Source organism: Garra rufa, chromosome 5 (assembly GCF_049309525.1).
Source record: "Garra rufa chromosome 5, GarRuf1.0, whole genome shotgun sequence".
Lineage (NCBI taxonomy): Eukaryota > Metazoa > Chordata > Actinopteri > Cypriniformes > Cyprinidae > Garra > Garra rufa.
This window is the reverse complement of record NC_133365.1, coordinates 10266443-10284855: the sequence shown is the minus strand read 5'-3', so window position 1 is coordinate 10284855 and position 18413 is coordinate 10266443. Positions and strand designations below refer to the sequence as shown.

Sequence of the window (18413 nt, the reverse complement as noted above, 5' to 3'; positions counted from 1 at the left end):
TCAATAACAATTTTATTTAACAACATAATCTCAGATTTCATCAAAAGTATCTTTATTTGTGTTCCGAAGATGGGCGAAGGTCTTACAGGTTAGGAAAGACATTAGGGTAGGGAATTAATCACAGAATTTTCATTTTTGGGTGAACTGTCCCTTTAAATGGATTGGAGAATTCTGGCATATGTCAGCAGAGAGGTGTACACTACCAATCAAAAGTTTTTGAACAGTAAGATTTTTTTTATGTTTTTTTTTTAAAGAATTCGCTTTTGCTCACAAACCTGCATTTATTTGATCCAAAATACAGCAGTTAAATATGTTGTTATTTAAAATAACTGTTTTCTATTTTAATATATTTTAATATAATTGAAATTTATTTCGGTGATCAAAGCTAAATTTTCAGCATCATTACTCCAAGTCGTAAGTATCACATTATTCTTCAGAAATCATTGTTTTATGCTACTTTGCTGCTCAAGAAACATTTATTTTTATTATCAATATTCTTTGACGAAAAGAAAAATCCAAAGATCAGCATTTATCCGAAATAAAAAGCTTTTGTAACATTACACACCATAGCATTCAAAAACTTGGGAGTGAGTGTAATTTTTTGGTGGGGAAATAATAGAAATGAATACTTTCATTTAGCAAAGATGCTTTAAATTGATGATGCTTTAAAGTGATGATAAAAACATTTATAATGTTTCAAAAGATTTCTATTTCAGATAAATGCTGTTCTATTCATCAAAGAAATCTGAAAAAATTCTACTCAGCTGTATTCAACATAATAATAATAATAATAATAATAATAATAATAATAAAAATAAATAAATGTTTTTTGAGCAGCAAATCTGAATATTAGAATGATTTCTAAAGGATCATGTTACTGGAGTAATGATAAAAACAATTATTTTAAATAGTAAAAATATTTCAAAATTTTACACTTTTTGCTGTACTTTGGATCAAACTAATTTAAAAATCTTACTGTTCAAAAACGTATAACTAGTAGTGTATGTTGTTTCACTGAAATTACATTTTGATTAAAATGTTACAAGGTCAAAATTTGTTTAAAAAAAACAAAAATAATATCATTAAGATGCATTTCGAAAATAGATAGGATCCATTAAAATTAGACAAAAGAGATGATTGGACAATAAATAGTTCCATTTATAATGTATAATGAATAATCTATTTGTCCACCAAGTAATGTAGTTCATCAGACTAACTACAAGATATTTACTGTTAACAAGGTAGCAACTTAATATTTAATTAAGACAGAGAGTGCCATTTAAAAACTGCTTTAACACATCCAGTTAAATGGACCATTCTTTTCATAAAGCTTTTTAATAATAATTAATAAAAGCTGTTACTTTACTGTTGGCTGGAAAATTGCATAGACCATTTAAAAGCCATTAACACAACATCACGTTTTATAAGAGACATGCTATTATGTAATCTTACATATGTTAAACTGTGACGCTTATAAAAAACAAATATAGGCAGAGCGCCTAAAGCTGAAATGACCGGCAAAACCAAGCTTGAATACTGTAGTGTCTGTTCCAAAAAAAAAAGAAATATGAGGGATTTCAATACGCCGCTTGACTAACAATGAGAAAGAGAGCTGGTGTTTCAGTTCTCCAATCATCTATTAAAGAGAGCGCTAGCCGACCATTTGATAACTCACCAGCAGACCTCCGCTCTCTAAATCAGCTCAGCTCATTAAAAAGCCCCATCACGCTCTTTCTGTCATCCCACTATCTATATAACCTCATCATCTCTCCCCTCATTCACCAAAGCCATCCTCCAAAAATATTTCAAACACTCAATTGAAAAGAACAGTGGCTAACTTCATTTAACACTACATCCAATTCAAACGTCTGTGAAGTCCATATTTGCAAAGCAGCTCATTTGTCCATAAGACGTTTAGACTGTGTCCTTCTTTCACATTACACATTCATAAAGACCCAAACAATAATGGTGTCTTGCATTATTAAAGTGCTCCCTCCAAATATTGTCAAGGTGACCCTTCATACATTGTACCGCAGGGGTAAACAGCTTTGCATACAGTATCTGTAAAGCATTCACATGCCTGCTATTAACGTCACTCTTTCTGCTTCACTCGAGATCAATCATACACACACAGAGCCAAATACTCAAGGGACAAAACTAATCTCTATCTCTTTTTGATCTCCTCTGCAAATCCCATCAAAATGAAAGAAAGGTCTCTCGGTATGGGGTCTATGTTCAACATCCAAATCCCAAAACACATCGTATTAAGATCTGAACACACTTGCAATTATTAACGAATCACAGTCTTCTCTGCAATTACTCTTGCTGGCATCTTCAAAATAATCTTCTATCAAATAATTTGACCTTATAGGGATAGTTCACCCAAAAATGAAAATTTGATAATGTGTATCTGCTTACTCCCATGGCATCCAAAATGTAGGTGATTTTGTTTCTTCAGTAGGACACAAACAAAGATTTTTAACTCAAACCGTTGCAGTCTGTCAGTCATATAATGGTAGTGAATGGACACCAAACCTTTGAAAGTAAAAAAAAAAAAAATGCACAGACAAATCCAAATTAAACCCAGCGGCTCGTGACGATACACTGATGTCCTAAGACACAAAACAATCGGTTTTTGCAAGAAACTGAACACTATTTATATCATTTTTTACCTTTGACACACAGCAATGTCCATCAACTGTTCTGAGCGCTAGCTCAGCATCTGGCGTCTTACATGTGTATGCACTCTGGCGTAGTATACGCAAACGCCGGAAGCAATCTGTCGCGTGTATACGACACTCATTTTTAACACAGTGCACAGAGATTGTGAGTATGGCGGCTATTCAAGATAGTAATTACTTGCGCTTATCCTGATTGTTCAAACTGAATTAAAGCAGAGCGCATACACATGTAACTGTAACGTGTTTTGTTTTTAATGTTCATGTTTTTATTATGTAGTCTATTCATGCTGGTGTGTCTTGCTTCCCTTTTCCTCTTCTATTCCTGCCATTGCTCCCTTAGTTCTATGTGTCATGTTCTCATTGGTTGTCTTAGTCATGTGCCTTGTTTATCATTGGTTGCTATGGTCTTGTTCCTTGTTTTCCATTGGCTGGTTCTTGTCACGTGTCCCTCTTGTTTAGTATAAGTAGCCCTCTTGTTCTATAGATGTTTTTCCTGAACACGGAAGTAATGCCGCATTCCAGGCAACCCGTTACCCGTGTTTTTCCAACCTTCTCCCTGTGAAAGTGCACCTGAACATCAGTCAAACCCGTGACTTCCCACCCGTGAACCCAGTTCCACGCTCTGACGTCACACAGCCCGCAAAACAACAATGACAGCCCCTATGGATGCGGTGTTTATGCAAGTGGTACACAGTGAAAAAAATAGACTTAAGGACAATATAACGTTGCAATTAAATTAATAATAATATAATAATAATAAATGCGCTCAGGCAGTTTGGCATGACTTGCCTGGAACACTACAAAGTCGTGAGTCATGGTTTGAAGTCGTAATTTACGGGCTCAAAAACCAGCCTGGAACGCAGCATTAGTCCGACTCTTTGCATTTCTGGTCTCCATTGTTTCTAGTCAAATTAGCGTTTATTCCGAGCTAATAATCTAATGGTAAACCTATTAAAATGATTTTAAAAAGCACATGGTTCCATAGTGCTATCACTTTGCAATGACGCAATGACCGTCATTTGTCAGTGCCTCACTTTAATAAGTGTACAGATGAAACGAAGCTTACCTACATTAAATACAGATGGACTGTTTGAATGGGTTCCTATGGAGACCGGAACAGAAAAGCATTCAATCTGACGTTAGAATTGGTAATGGCGGCGCTCATCATTTACTCAGGAAAAAAGGTCTATAGTTGCTTGTCGTGTCAAGTCTGTTTATATCAAGTCAAATCAAGTCACGTCAAGTCTCGTCATTGTTTGTTTGGATTACACTTTGGATTAATAAACTGCACTTGGGTTCATCATCTCACATTTCGCCTTTCAGTGGATTATTGTTACAGTAACGCACAGGATACTGAGCTGATTTGGACATTGCTGTGTATCAAAGGCAAAAAATTATATAAATACTGTTCAGTTTCTCACCAAAAACGATCGTTTTGTGTCATAGGACATCAATGTATCGTCACGAGCCGCAGGGTTTAATTTGGATTTGTCTGTGCATGTTTTTTTTTACTTTCCAAGGTTTGGTGCCCATCCACTGCCATTATATGACTAACAGACTGCAACGGTTTGAGTTAAAAATCTAAAAAACTTGGATGCCCTGGGGGAAAGCAGATAAACATCACATTTTCATTTTTGGGTGAACTATCCCTTTAATGACTAAAGGACACATCGTCTATTTCCCAGTTGTTCTGTGTGAGTTTGTTAGTAGTATGTACGTTAGATCTAATGAACTGATGGACTGGACAGATTTGTAAACACTGTGCATCACACACTTGTGGTTACAGAGAAAACTGGCCATCAAAACCAAACTTTCAAGTCTTTCTGAACACAACAAACTCGTACAGAAATATGCGCCTTGTTGCTAGGAGACACGTGACTAATGAAAACAATATGTGTTTTAAGAACAGCTCAAAATATCAAGCATGTTTGATCCTCCAACTGAATGAATTCACAATCTGAAGCTAAAAAATCAGAGTCTGGATCTATCACTATGACTTTCTGAAAGATCTGTGTAGTGTATTCCAGCCTTTATATGAGGAATGTTTAATGTCTATATTCTGAGCAGTAAGAAAGCAATGAATAAAACAACGAATACAAACCAAAGAGCATGTTTATGAGCAAGCAAAACTAACAGTGTAGTTTAACAATACAGAATCAGTCATTTAAATAATGGATGACTATATCAGGTAATGGTTTCTAGTCTAAATTAACATTATTCCATGTTTGACAGCGTAGCCGGCCTGAGACTCACCTCTGCATGTGCGTGTGGTGGTGTTCAGGTAGTACTGATGAGCACAGCTCTCATATTGACACTCCCCGAATAGAAGCACTTTAGCCGGATCTCTACATGACGTACATACACCTGCCATCTCACAGCTCAGACACTGAGTGTCACACACTGAAACACACAATAATCATTTTGTCAATACTTATCAGACAAACAGATGCAGTTTAAGAAATGGTGTACTTACTTTGGCACACCCTGTTTTCATCAGCGTAATATCCGGTTGGACAGCGAGGGCTGCAGAGACCTGATGGGGCCAGAACCTCAGGGGCCAAACAGGAAGTGCAGGAGTGAGGACCATCCCCACTGCACTCCTCACAGGAAGAGTGGCATTCTGGAGAACACAGACACAGGGCAATAAGAAAAAAGAAAAGATAATAACGTCAAATGCTTTCCAACTTTGGATATAAGGACAGTAAGTAAGGCTACATTGACACTTTAATATAAAAAGTAATATATTATGTTAAAGGGAAAGATCACTGTATGATTTTGAGATCCATCTTTTCACACTGAGGACAACTGAGGGACTCATATGCAACTATTACAGAAGGTTCAAACACTCACTGATGCTCCAGAAGGAAAAATTATTCATTAAGAGCCAGGGGGTAAAAACTTTTTGAACTGAAAGATCAGGGTAAATTTAACTTATTTTGCGTTCTGGGAAACATGCAACTATCTTCTGTAGCCTCTGAAGGGCAGTACTAAATATTCATTTGATATTTATTGTCAAAAGTTTTTTTTGTGTGTGTTCAAAAGTTTTCACCCCGGCTCTTAATGCATGGCTTTTGCTTCTGAAGCATCAGTGAGTGTTTGAACCTTGTGTAATAGTTGCATATGAGTCCCTCAGTTGTCCTCAGTGTGAAAAGATGGATCTCAAAATCATATAGTCATTGTTGGAAAGGGTTTAAATATACAAAAATGCTGGAAAACTAAAGAATTTGTGGGACCCGAAGGTAAGAATACAGTATTAAGAATCAAGGGGATGTAAACATTTGACCTCAACTGTATTTCCATAGCTTCATAAAATGAAGGCTGAACCACTGATGTCACATGGACTATTTTAACAATGTCCTTACTACCTTTCTGGGCCTTGAACATGTCAGTTGCGTTGCTGTCTATGTAGACTCAGAAAGCTCTCGGATTTCATCAAAGATAATCTTAATTTGTGTTCCGAAGATGAACAACGGTGTTACAGATTTGGAACGACATGAGGGTGAGAATTAATGACAAAATTTTTCAAAATTTTTTTGGGTGAACTGCTGTTGTATTTAATATGTCGCAAAGATCCACTCAATTGATTTTGACAGGACTTTTATTAGACAAAGGTTATTAAAGCAGTAGAACTTTGAAAAATAAAGCAACATTTGTATTAATTTTGACATTTTAAGCAGTGCTGTTGCCAAGGACATTCACGTTCCACGACAGTTTTATAAAGACAGAAGACTTAAAAGAAATACTGTTGACAACCTACACTTGTACTCGGAAAATTTCCATTCACATATGACTTTTAGTCTGCTGTCAACTTGACATATCACCTTCAAACAGGACAAAGACACTTGACAATTCTAAGTGCAAGTAAATTCCATTAATGGTCTTTTGCCTTTAGCGCACATAGAGCATTATATATGCACATTCATGTATAAACGCTTTTGCGCACATACATTTGCTCCCTTGATATCATGCGAGAACCAGGCAATTAAAGAAGGTCATAATAGTTTATAGATCACATCAGCATCTTAAAAGATTTCGCATTAAAGCCGAGCACTACATCACACTCCCTAATAAAAACAAATGCACCGTCTCATCTACACTGTCAGCAAAGGAGCCACTCAAAGCATCACAGGTAATTGCATCAGGGTTATGAAAACAGAGGCTCCGGCTATATTACATTGAGAGATCATGTAGAATGACAAACCAGTGCATAAAGAGGATGCTGGCACCGAGATTAGACTCTGTGTGTGACTGATGACGCTCAATCTACATAATAAAACTTAATGCTGGAAATAAAGCAGCACACGGTTTTCTCATAGGAAGACAGTTAGATGATGCTGAAAGGTGATGAATTATCATTGCGTGCTGAACATACTTCAATAAGCTTATTGCCGGGGTTGCGATATCACACAGTTTTGTCCATAAAAATCTTTTTCTTTATAATCAGTTAATCCAAAATGAATCAAAATAGTCATTATTTGCAACCATAGAGTTTACTGTTTGCTCAAAATTATTCATACCCCTGGCAAATTCTGACTTAAAGTTACTTTTATTTGACCAGAAATGACACAGGCTTCTCCTAAAAGATAATAAGACGATGTACAAGAGGCATCATTGTGGAAAAAAACATTTCTCAGCTTTTTATTTACATTTGAACAAAAAGTGGCATTTCCAAAATTATTCATACCCTTTGCAAATGGTCACAGTCTATGAGAAAATCCAAAGTTCTATACCATTCCAAATAGTCCAAGCTGTTCTAAAGCATCCTAATTACCCTGATTCATTGGGAACAGCTGTTTTAATCAACTCAACAGGTGAAAAACAGAAGCTCTCTGCTGTTGGTTTGTGGACAGTCATGGCTAAGACAAAGAAGCTCACTGAGGATCTGCGGCTGCTCACAAGTCAGGAAAGGGTTATAAGACCATATCTAAATGTTTTGAAGTTCCAGTGGCTACAGTGAAAAGTATTATTAAACGATACGAAATGTTCTGTTTTCAGCCGGTGGACCAGGGAATCTAATCACAGTAAACGGCACCATGAAAAAGGAGCATTACATCAAAATTCTCAACAACAACATCAGGCAGTCTGCAGAGAAACTTGGCCTTGGGCACAAGTGGACATTTCAGCATGACAACGACCCAAAACACACAGCAAAAGTGGTGAAGAAATGATTAGCAGACAAAAACATTAACGTTTTGCAGTGGCCCAGCCAGAGTCCTGACTTAAATCCAATTGAGAATCTGTGGAGGGAGCTAAAGATCAGAGTGATGGCAAGGAGAACCTCCAACCTGAAAGAGTTGGAGCTCATCGCTAAAGATAAATGGGCAAAAATACCAGTGGAGACATGCAAAAAGCTGGTCAGCAATTATAGGAAGCGTTTGATTGCTATAATAGCCAATAAAGTCTTTTCTATTGATTATTGAGAAGGGTATGAATAATTTTGGACATGCTACTTTTTGTTCAAATGTAAATAAGAGATGAGTAATATTTTTTTCCACAATGATGCCTCTTGTACATCGTCGTATTATCTTCTGGGAGACGTTTGTGTCATTTCTATTTAAAAAAAAACATGCTGATTGAATAAAAGTAACTTTAAGTCAGAATTTGCCAGAGGTTTGAATAATTTCGGGCTTGACTGTATAAATAAGCAATCTGAGCTCCATCACTACCATTATTTATTCATAAAGATGTTGTACTAAATCTGATTTCATGAATTAAACTCACAGTATGTTTTAGCATCACATATTGCCATTGCATTATCTCACAAATTCATCACAAATCAATAAGTGACTCTAGAATAAGTAATATTTCATAGTAACAGATTTGAGGATTGTTCTATTTCCATTGTAACTTACTTTTGCAAGCTCCGTGCCACCGGTAGTATTTGGGTGGGCACTGTTGTACACAGTGATCTCCCAGCAGCAGCATCCTGGGAACCTTACACCACAAACACACAGTGCCAAAGCCAGACTGCAGGTCTGCCACACACCGCTGGCATCTTTCCTCACACTCTGACAGAGAAACAGACGGAGAGCATATATTATTATTATGCATATCCATAAGAACAACCCTAACTAAAGAGAGGAAACGAAGGAAAAAAGATCGTATCAGCTTCTTATCTTAAAAATGTTCTAAAGGTGTAAAAGTAAACACTGTGTTATCTGTATATCCTCTCTCACTCCTTATCAGCTGTGAGAGCAGACTGGCTTCATTGCCATGGACACGCTGAGGGCGCTGATAATAAAGAGATGCATATCAACCAATGAAAATCCTGGTTGGCTTCATTTCTCAGGCTGACTGATAATATGCAGGCTATGAGGCATCAGTACAAATTCTCTAAATTATACATTTAGTTCATGCTTTATTGACTCATATAACAAGATCTAAACAAAAAAGGAGGTCTGTGAAATCTTCTGAGGAAAAGCAGTTACTCAAACAATAAAAAGTGCTGCTGCTGCTGTAACCTTCAGCACATAATAAAAAGAGGAGCTCTGACAAATTGCGAAAAAGAGAATTAGGTTATTATAAATGTTCTTACATTGTAAACATACTGTATATTTCAACATGTTGACACTAACAAGTCCTTCCGACTAATTATACACAGATGAATCACGTATATTTTGAGATTTCAATGTCAAAGTCTTTCTGAATGATTTCACTAGCACTTTTACAACGGCAAGGACATATTTGCTGAACATAAAATCAGCCAACCTGAGCCATTTCAATATCAGTCCTCAAGCTTCCATTTAGAAGCCTTTTATTGTTACATAAATCATATAGGTCACCTTATAACAAAACATCACAACACCAGTTTTTAGAAAAGTTTCATGATTTAATGAATGATTTAAAATGGTTCATATTTTGTTAAAAGAGTGGTAACATCAGTCCAAATAGGTTTCATTAAGAAAAATGTTTTACGAACTAGCAGTGATCTAAGATTTATAATAGCTGTCAACATCTCTGCAACCACACTACCATTCAAAAGTTTGGGGGCATTTTTTTTAAAGAAATGAATACATTTTATTAACAAAGGATGCATTAAATTAAGTTTCATTTCATATAAATGCTGCTTTTTAATTTCTTTCTATTAATCCAAAAATCCTTAAGCAGCACAACTGTTGATAAAATGTAAGTAATGTCTTTTTAGGTACCGGATCAGCATATACGAATGATTTCTGAAGACGCATGTGACACTGAAGACGCTTTGTCATGATAGGAATACATGACGTATTAAAATAGAAAACAATTATTTTAAATTCTAATAATTTTTTGATCAAATCAATTTGACCTCAAATTCGAAATTTGAACCTCCTTTTCTCTTTTTAATGGCAAAAATCCAGTACTTAGTTTAAGAAATTTCAATTTGCTGTAAAATACTTTATATTGCAATTTGTTCATTTTTTTTTAACAGTGTTTATGCCTGTTTTGACTGATAGTACTTCATTTATCTTCCAGGACTTCTGAAGCACTTTCACCACTTACTGCTCCTATTCATGTTTACTGCACAAAACCTTCAGCCACATTTTATTAAGACCCAAACAACAGGACAACAGAATTGGCTAATTTTAGAAATAAAACTGGCTCAGAGTACATTCGACGAAAGACTGAACATATTGCCCCATTTCCATACTCTTGCCATTGACTTTGTAACAACAGCTGACATGCCCTTTGAACACCAAATCCTCCCCTGAAGGCAAAATGTACCCATCCAACACCTTAAACCCAAGCTGGTGCAATGACTTGAGATCAAAGGTGTCACTTGGAAGCATGTTTTGGTAATCTAGGAAGATTGATTTTCACTCACCAATACAATAGCCCACAGCATTCAGGTACTGGCCCTCAGGGCAACTGGTTCGGCAGTAGCCGTTATGGAGACTGGCGTGGACTGGGCAAGCAGAACAATCAGCCTGAGATGGCCCTGTACACTCCTTACATGATGGATGACAGGCTGAAGGGAGACAAAATAATGAGTACAATATTAGATTCATAAAAGAATCTATTGAATTGTACCAATCCACAAGGAAACGGGCTTCAGAACAGAATAACATCCAAAAGCACCTTGGCAAGTACGGTCCTGAAGATGGAAACCATGGGGACATTTGTCAAAACACTGCCCTTGATAAAGGACACTCGGCCGTATACAGGAAGTACAATTCTGGAAACTTCCACCAGTGCAGCCTGAACATGAGACGTGACATTCTGAGAGAGAAAAACAGGGAGAAAGCGATATTAGTCATAGTCTTGTGAACAATTTGAAACTTTGTACCATTTACCCCAATATAACATAAACATCAGTAAACATTGTTTGACATCGGTAAGATTTTTTAAAGAAATCCATACTTTTATATAGCAAGGATGCATTAAAGGAGTAGTTCACTTCCAGAACAAAAATTACAGATAATTTACACACCCCTTGTCATCCAAGATGTTCTTGTCTTTCTTTCTTCAGTCATAAAGAAAGTTTTATGAGGAAAACATTTGAGGATTTCTCTCCATATAAGGGACTTCTATGGTGCCCCCGAGTTTGAACTTCCAAAATGCAGTTTAAATGCAATTTTAAAGGGCTCTAAACGATCCCTGCCGAGGAACAAGGGTCTAATCTAGTAAAACGACTTTTATATTGATACAAAATATTTATTTTTCGAATAATTACTTTTCTTTTGAACTTTTAGAATCAAAGAAGACTGGTTTCCACAGAAATAATAATCAACTGTCTTCAAGATTAAACTGTTAACTGTCACTGGCCCACTTGTTATTACATGTTTGTAACAGTAATATCTTAGTCTAAACCTAAAATAATCTTGCCAAACTATATATCGTTTGAAAGCATAAAGACTAGTTTTCATTTTTGGTGACTGATTTTTGATATGTTTTACAGAGCAACTGTAATTTATTCATTTGTGATACTCATCAGAGTCATAGAACGAGTTCTATCAAACTGTTTATCAAAAGATAACATCTATTGTATTTTTTGAAAAAAAAAAAAAGGTCTAAAGGTGTAAAAGTGTATTGAATATAAAGAAAAAGCTATTGATTCTCCATTTTTAATGCAGCATGAACTATGGCACACGTCCAGGTGTCACGTATGTGGTCTATCCTGTCATCATGAACTCTTGCACAACACATTCTGGACTTCATTCCCCACAAGCCACTGCACCAATCACTGCACACACCTGCTCCTCGTTTCCCACTGCACTGATTGCTGCACACACCTGTTTCACATTGACTCTCATGCATTTAAGCCACTGACACACACACTTCCAGGCGAAGTCTTATTGTTCCATCTGGTCTTTATTTCCGAGCGTTTCTTTCCGTGTTTGTTTTCCCTGTGTTTGATTCCTGGACTCCTCCCCGTGTTTTGATTCTCGCTGCCAGCCCCGACCTTCTGCCTGTGTTTGACTACTCTTTGGATTACCCTTTGTGACAGAGGAGGTCTGGAGACTTGCGGATCCATTTGCAGCATTTATTTAGAAGGCGTGGTAAACAGACAGGGTCAATCACCGGCAAACAACAACAACGAGGATAATCCAAAGAGTAGTCAAACACAGGCAGAAGGTCAGGGCTGGCAGCGAGAATCAAAACACGGGGAGGAGTCCAGGAATCAAACACAGGGAAAACAAACACGGAAAGAAACGCTCGGAAATAAAGACCAGATGGAACAATAAGACTTCGCCCGGAAGTGTGTGTGTCAGTGGCTTAAATGCATGAGAGTCAATGTGAAACAGGTGTGTGCAGCAATCAGTGCAGTGGGAAACGAGGAGCAGGTGTGTGCAGTGATTGGTGCAGTGGCTTGTGGGGAATGAAGTCCAGAATGTGTTGTGCAAGAGTTCATGAAGACAGGATAGACCACATACGTGACACCAGGGTTCTCTCCGCATGTTTTTTCTGTGTCTGTTAGAGCTTAAATTGCCCATAATACTTCTGAATGTGGTCTACTTCAAAAATACTGTGAAAAGTATGGAACAACATGTTTCAAATAACTCAAATCATATATAGAATGTACTGTATAATGGCGCCTGTATTTTCACTAATGAGGTTTGATGGTCATCTAATGAAAACCTAGCTCAAACTAAATCTTACTGAAAGCTCATTTTTTAAAAATTAACCTCAAATATTAAACAAAACTTGTTCAGATTTTAGGTTTAGATTTTCTAGCAGTTTTAAAGTTCAACATGTTTTGTAAAATATACATTTTTTATAAAACCGTTAAATTTTGTATTTTCATGCTTACACTTGTGTCATATCATTTTTATAACTTTTTTATTTCTACAATAAACTGCCAAGTGTCTTCTTTAAAAAGAGACCAAACTTAAGCTCAAAACCATTCAAAATTTATAACAGTTGACCACAAAACCAGTCTTAAGTAGCATGGGTAGATTTGTAGCAATAGCCAAAAATGCATTGTATGGGTCAAAATTTTAGATTTTTCTTTTTATGCCAAAAATCATTAGGATATTAAGTAAAGATCATGTTCCATTAAGACATTTTGTACATTTCCTACTGTAAATATATCAAAACTTACATTTAGTTAGTAATATGCATGGCTAAAAACTTCATTTGGACAACTTTAAAGGCGATTTTCTTAATATTTAGATTTTTTTTGCACCCTCAGATTCCAGATTTTCAATAGTTGTATCTTGGCTAAATATTGTCCCATCCTAATAAACCATAATACAATAAAAGCATATTTCAAAAAATTGTGACTGGTTTTGTGGTCCAGTTGAAAGTTGAAAATGTTATTTTCAGGTCTATGCTCAACAAGAGAAACTGACAGTTAACAGGATAATAGTCAGAAAAATTTTTTTTTTCTTTAGCACTAAATTGACATAATTCAAAAATCTTAAAATTATATTAAAATAAAAAGTTTAAATAATCATAATATTACTGCTTTACTGTTTAGTAATCAAATAAATGCATCCTTGTTGAGCATATAAGACTTCATTTAAAAGATGTTTCAATAAAAGTTTACATAAATGTAAAATATCGACACAACACTTTCATAGATGAGCACTTCCACAGAGCTGACGTCAACACAGGGCTCAGGACAGCAGTTTTTAAAGAATGATGCTCAATCTGCCTTTAAGCTATATATGTAGACAAAATGCATTTGCTCTAAAGAGGCTGTCCGTCAGAGAGCTGAGCCATGTGCACACAGCTGAATGAAAGCAGTGGAAAGCCTGTCACGGGTGTGAAGTCTGGACTCGTCTCCACTACTCTACCGGATTAAATGTGAGAGACAAACATGCAGAGGCTCTTGACAATCTCCTCGAATTGGAGTAATGCCCTTAGGACACAGGTGTCAACAGCCATCCTCCACTGCAACCCAAATCATCTGATTGTCTTTAAATTATTTGTGTGTTCAGCCAGGTTTCATTGTCAATCAGAACAAAAGGTCTCATCTAACCCCGTAATTCAGTACATTCCCCAAAGAAGAATAGTGGGTGTGCTAAATACTAACCTAGGCAATCTGTATTCTATAGAGTGAATGGGAGACAGGGCTAAGCTTTCTTTTAGTGCAATTCTAAGACACACAATAAAAATGCCTAAAGGCCTCACTTATTGATCATTTTTCTTTTAAATGACATTTTAAACCCATGGGCTGTGTTTTGAAATGAAGCCAGGATATTAGGAATGGTACATCAGTTCTGGAGGTTCACAGTGATGTGCTGAATTCTTTAATGCACTTTTAATCGATTTTTAAACTCACACCGTAGTTGAGTCTGAGAAAGGATACAGAATTTGTGCTTAGAAAAGCTAGTTCCATGATATTTCTAACTATTTCAACTATTTTAATTCATTTTCTCTTGCTTTCAGATCACGCAATAGTCACGTTCCAATCTAATTATTTATAGCTCTCGACTCCCTATTGAGTGAGACTAACACACAAACATATAGAGGTCTGTAGAGAGACTGGCTTTAGAGGGATTTACAGATTGGAATTTCCTCTGCATGATATCTGATCCATCAGCACATCCACACACACACTCATTCACACACACACTCCAGACAAGTAGCCCTGAGGAAGCTCAACATTTTGTCTGAGCATGCTGGCTCAACACAAAGGTCTTCATTGAAGAAAGAGGCACTTGTCGTTGTTGTAGCATTGAGCTTCATGACAGTGGACCCATTGAATTAACAGCCCATCAGCCACTTTCTCACTACATTCAGTGATGTGCTTCTAAATCATCTAAAACATTACTTTTTATCGAACTTACAGTCTACAATTTGTTAATGCATTCAGTATGATGAACTATCGGTGAACAATAATTTTAAAGCATTTATTAATCTAGGTTAAAGGGATCATCCAAAGATGTAAATTCTCTCATTAATTACTCACACAAATTAAGATATTTAACCATGTTCAAGGCCCAGAAAGGTAGTTAGGACATGACTAAAATAGTCTGTGTGACATTAGTGGTTCAACCTTAATTTTATATCACTACGAGAATACTTTCTGTGTGCAAAGAGAACAAAAATAATGACTTTATTCAACAATTTCTTCTCTTTCATTTCAGTCTTCGACGCACATTCACGACAGTACCATGAACGTGGTAGTTGCGTTGCTGTCTATGCAGGGTCAGAAAGCTCTTGGATTATATCAAACACATCTTAAAGGTGACCTATTATGTAGGGATGTGCACGAGTACTCGATTAATCGATTACTCGAACCCATCAGCGACGATCGTGCATGTAAATGACAATCGATTGGCTCTAAAAATGCATTTTTTAAAACTTAACTACTTTCATTCTTTCTGATTGGTTATGCTGGTATTTGGGCGGTAGTCTGATATTTGATTGGTTACGGCTGTGAGAAGTTACGGGCTAGAGACAAACCGGAAACACAAACGCCCCACCCCTTGCTTAAACTCCACCCCCGATTAATCGAGTACTTGTTTCTCAAACCTGTGGATTACTCGAAATGAAATATGAGTAGAAATGCCCATGCCTACTATTATGCCCCTATTACAAAATGTAATATAAGTCAAAGGTGTCCCCAGAATGTGTCTTTGAAGTTTTAGATCTAAATACCCCACAGATCATTAATTATATCATATTGAATTTGCCTGTTTTGAGTGGAAGCAGAAACACGCTGTTTTCGTGCATGCCTCTTTAAATGCAAATGAGCTGCTGCTCCCCACCCCCTTTTTTGAGAATACAGCTCGTACCTCAGATAATCTACCAAAAAGCATCTGTTTGGTTTTGATTATCATGTCTATCGTACTGAAATCATGCATTTTAAAACCAAGTTCTCTTTCATGTCTTATTGCGCTTAAACTGTCAAATACACACAAGTTCATGTTTAAAACACACATGAGTTACAAAAACAGTGCACGGTTATGTCTGTGAAGGTGGGAAAGCAAAAACAGCCGGGAAAGAAATGTCATGTTTATATTAGATCTGTGTGGCAGCAGCGCAATATACAGTAAATAAATCAATAAATCCACTGCTCTCTTATCTCCTCTGAGGCTGGGACTTTAAATAGTGTTCTCTGCTCGTCTGTGCAGCCAGTGACGGAATAGTTTGCATGCTTTGCTTGAACATTTGCTATGATGTTAGAACTGGTACTGTTGTCGCTTGCGAAAACAGAATGGCGGCACTGTGGGTGTAAACGTGCAGATTAAGGGGCGGTTATATAATAAGATCCCCTTACCATGTCACTGGGGGAACGAAATCTGAGCGAGTAATTTTTTCACATGCTTGCAGAGAAAAGCTTACCAAAACAAAGTTACTCGCTTGTCCTTTTTCATGCTTTCTGGTTGGTAGATGCACCGGGAACCCATTTATAGCACTTAAACATGGTCAGATTTTCATGATATGTCACCTTTAAGTTGTGTTCTGAAGATGAACGAAGGCCTTATGAGTTTGGAACGACATGAGGGTGAGTAATTAATGAAAACATTGAAAATTTTGGATGAACTATGCCTTTAACCAACTAAAACTAATTGTAAATTATGAGCTGATCGCATTCTGAGAAAAAAAAAAAAAAAAGCAAAGCATTTCACGGTCAGTTTTATACATCACATTTGACACGGACTGGAGACAGAATTCCATCCCTGTGAAGCCCTCAGCATGTGGGAACATCATAAATACAGAAATGATTCACGGTGTAAAATTCTGACACCATTCAACGTGACTGTAAAAGCAACTGTAAATTGTATTTAGTGCTGTGGGGGTGAAGTGTTGGTGGTACAACAGAAAGCCTGCAGGCCTTGATGAATAAACTACAAGAAGATGTTGTCATACAGTTTAAGTGTAATTAATTTCTGTGTTGCTGTATGACGGCCCACACCGCACTTTTTTCGAAAGATCAGCTTATTCTTTTTAATTTTCAAAAAATGTCATTCTTAATCCTTTTTGGCAGGACTTGGTCAGGATTTAAATTTTAAATGAACAGCGTTCTCCACAGGGTGTTGAACATCCTGTACAACAGCCCTGGTGTATCGTGAGTGAACTGCAGATCTTCAGTCAACAAGGATTAAGACATTGGGAATAACTAGTGCAAACAACCTGCAGTGTGTCACTCAACACGATGGCATGCACATTCTTTTTTCCAGTATTTATCTTGCCATCACTTCATAATCAGGGAGCTACTGAGAATTAAAAATGATCTCTTCATCTTCAGAGAAAAATGTAAGAATATGTCTTCTTGTTTGCTTACCTCTGCAGGTCCTGTCTGCGTCAAGGTAATGCTGTGGCCTGCAGGCAGACATACAGGACCCGTGAGAAACATGTCCGTTCTGAGGCTGCAGAACCTCTTCTTGTTTGACACACTGCATGCAATCTGAGGAGTCCGGACCCACACAGACCCTACATGATGCATGACACCCTAAATAAAAAAAATAAAAAAATAAAAATAAATTTAAAAAGGAAACATCTCATTGACTTTAATTGACCTTAATTTATTCTGTGTAAAATAGTTTCAGACTAAACCTAAATTTTAGGCATTTAATTTTATACCTCATGAATATAATTAGACAATTTACGCCTTAAAGCAGCTTTTTTAAGAGGACCACGAGGTACATTCACAGACATTAATCATGGTTGGGCCTTTTACATTTACTATTGTTTTCAAACTGAGCAAACAATATTTCTATCCTCCCAAAACCATAAAACTTACCCACACACAAACCTTTTATATATTTTCAATTTTCATTAAGCCATTTTTAGTACACTACCACTCTAAAACTATGAAACCAAAGTTTTATTTTTATTTATTTTTGGTTATATATATTTTTTTTAGAAAGAAGGTTTATATGTTCATCATGGCTGGATTTATTTTATTTTTTGAAAACAGTAAAAATAGTAACATTTTTAAATATTATTATAAAATACAGAATTTATTTATTTTTCTGTAATGACAAAGTTAAATTTTCACTACTTCAGAAAGTCCTCTCAGCACTCAACTACAATCATTAACTATAATGTATTGACTTTCTTATGAGCTGGGTGTGTAGAAAAGTGCTTGCCAAAAACATAAATACAAAAGAACTGTACACCACAGGTCAGGCTTGACAGTAATTAATATATCATTTTTGGCTGGATTTATTTGATTTAAAAAACAACAACAAGAGTAATAATAGTAAAAAAATTTAAATATTATCATAAAATAACAGAATTTAGAATGTTACTTTTTTCCTGTGATGACAAAGCTACATTTCAAGCATCACATCAGTGTCACATGATCCATTAGAAATCATTCTAATATGCTGATTTGCTGCTCAAAAACATTTCTTC

At 36.3% G+C, this 18413-nt stretch overlaps 1 protein-coding gene across 1 annotated transcript in view; it reads right to left on the bottom strand.

Moving 5' to 3' along the window:
• fras1 (Fraser extracellular matrix complex subunit 1) overlaps positions 1-18413 on the bottom strand; it is a 133561-nt gene that overhangs the window by 51497 nt on the left and 63651 nt on the right. Inside the window, exons 19-24 of the mRNA XM_073839522.1 lie at positions 17338-17505; positions 10737-10877; positions 10483-10626; positions 8534-8689; positions 5155-5301; positions 4935-5081 (exon numbers count right to left, since the gene is read on the bottom strand). Of these exons, the coding sequence (XP_073695623.1) occupies positions 4935-5081; positions 5155-5301; positions 8534-8689; positions 10483-10626; positions 10737-10877; positions 17338-17505 (903 nt within the window). The remainder of the gene's footprint in view (positions 1-4934; positions 5082-5154; positions 5302-8533; positions 8690-10482; positions 10627-10736; positions 10878-17337; positions 17506-18413) is intronic.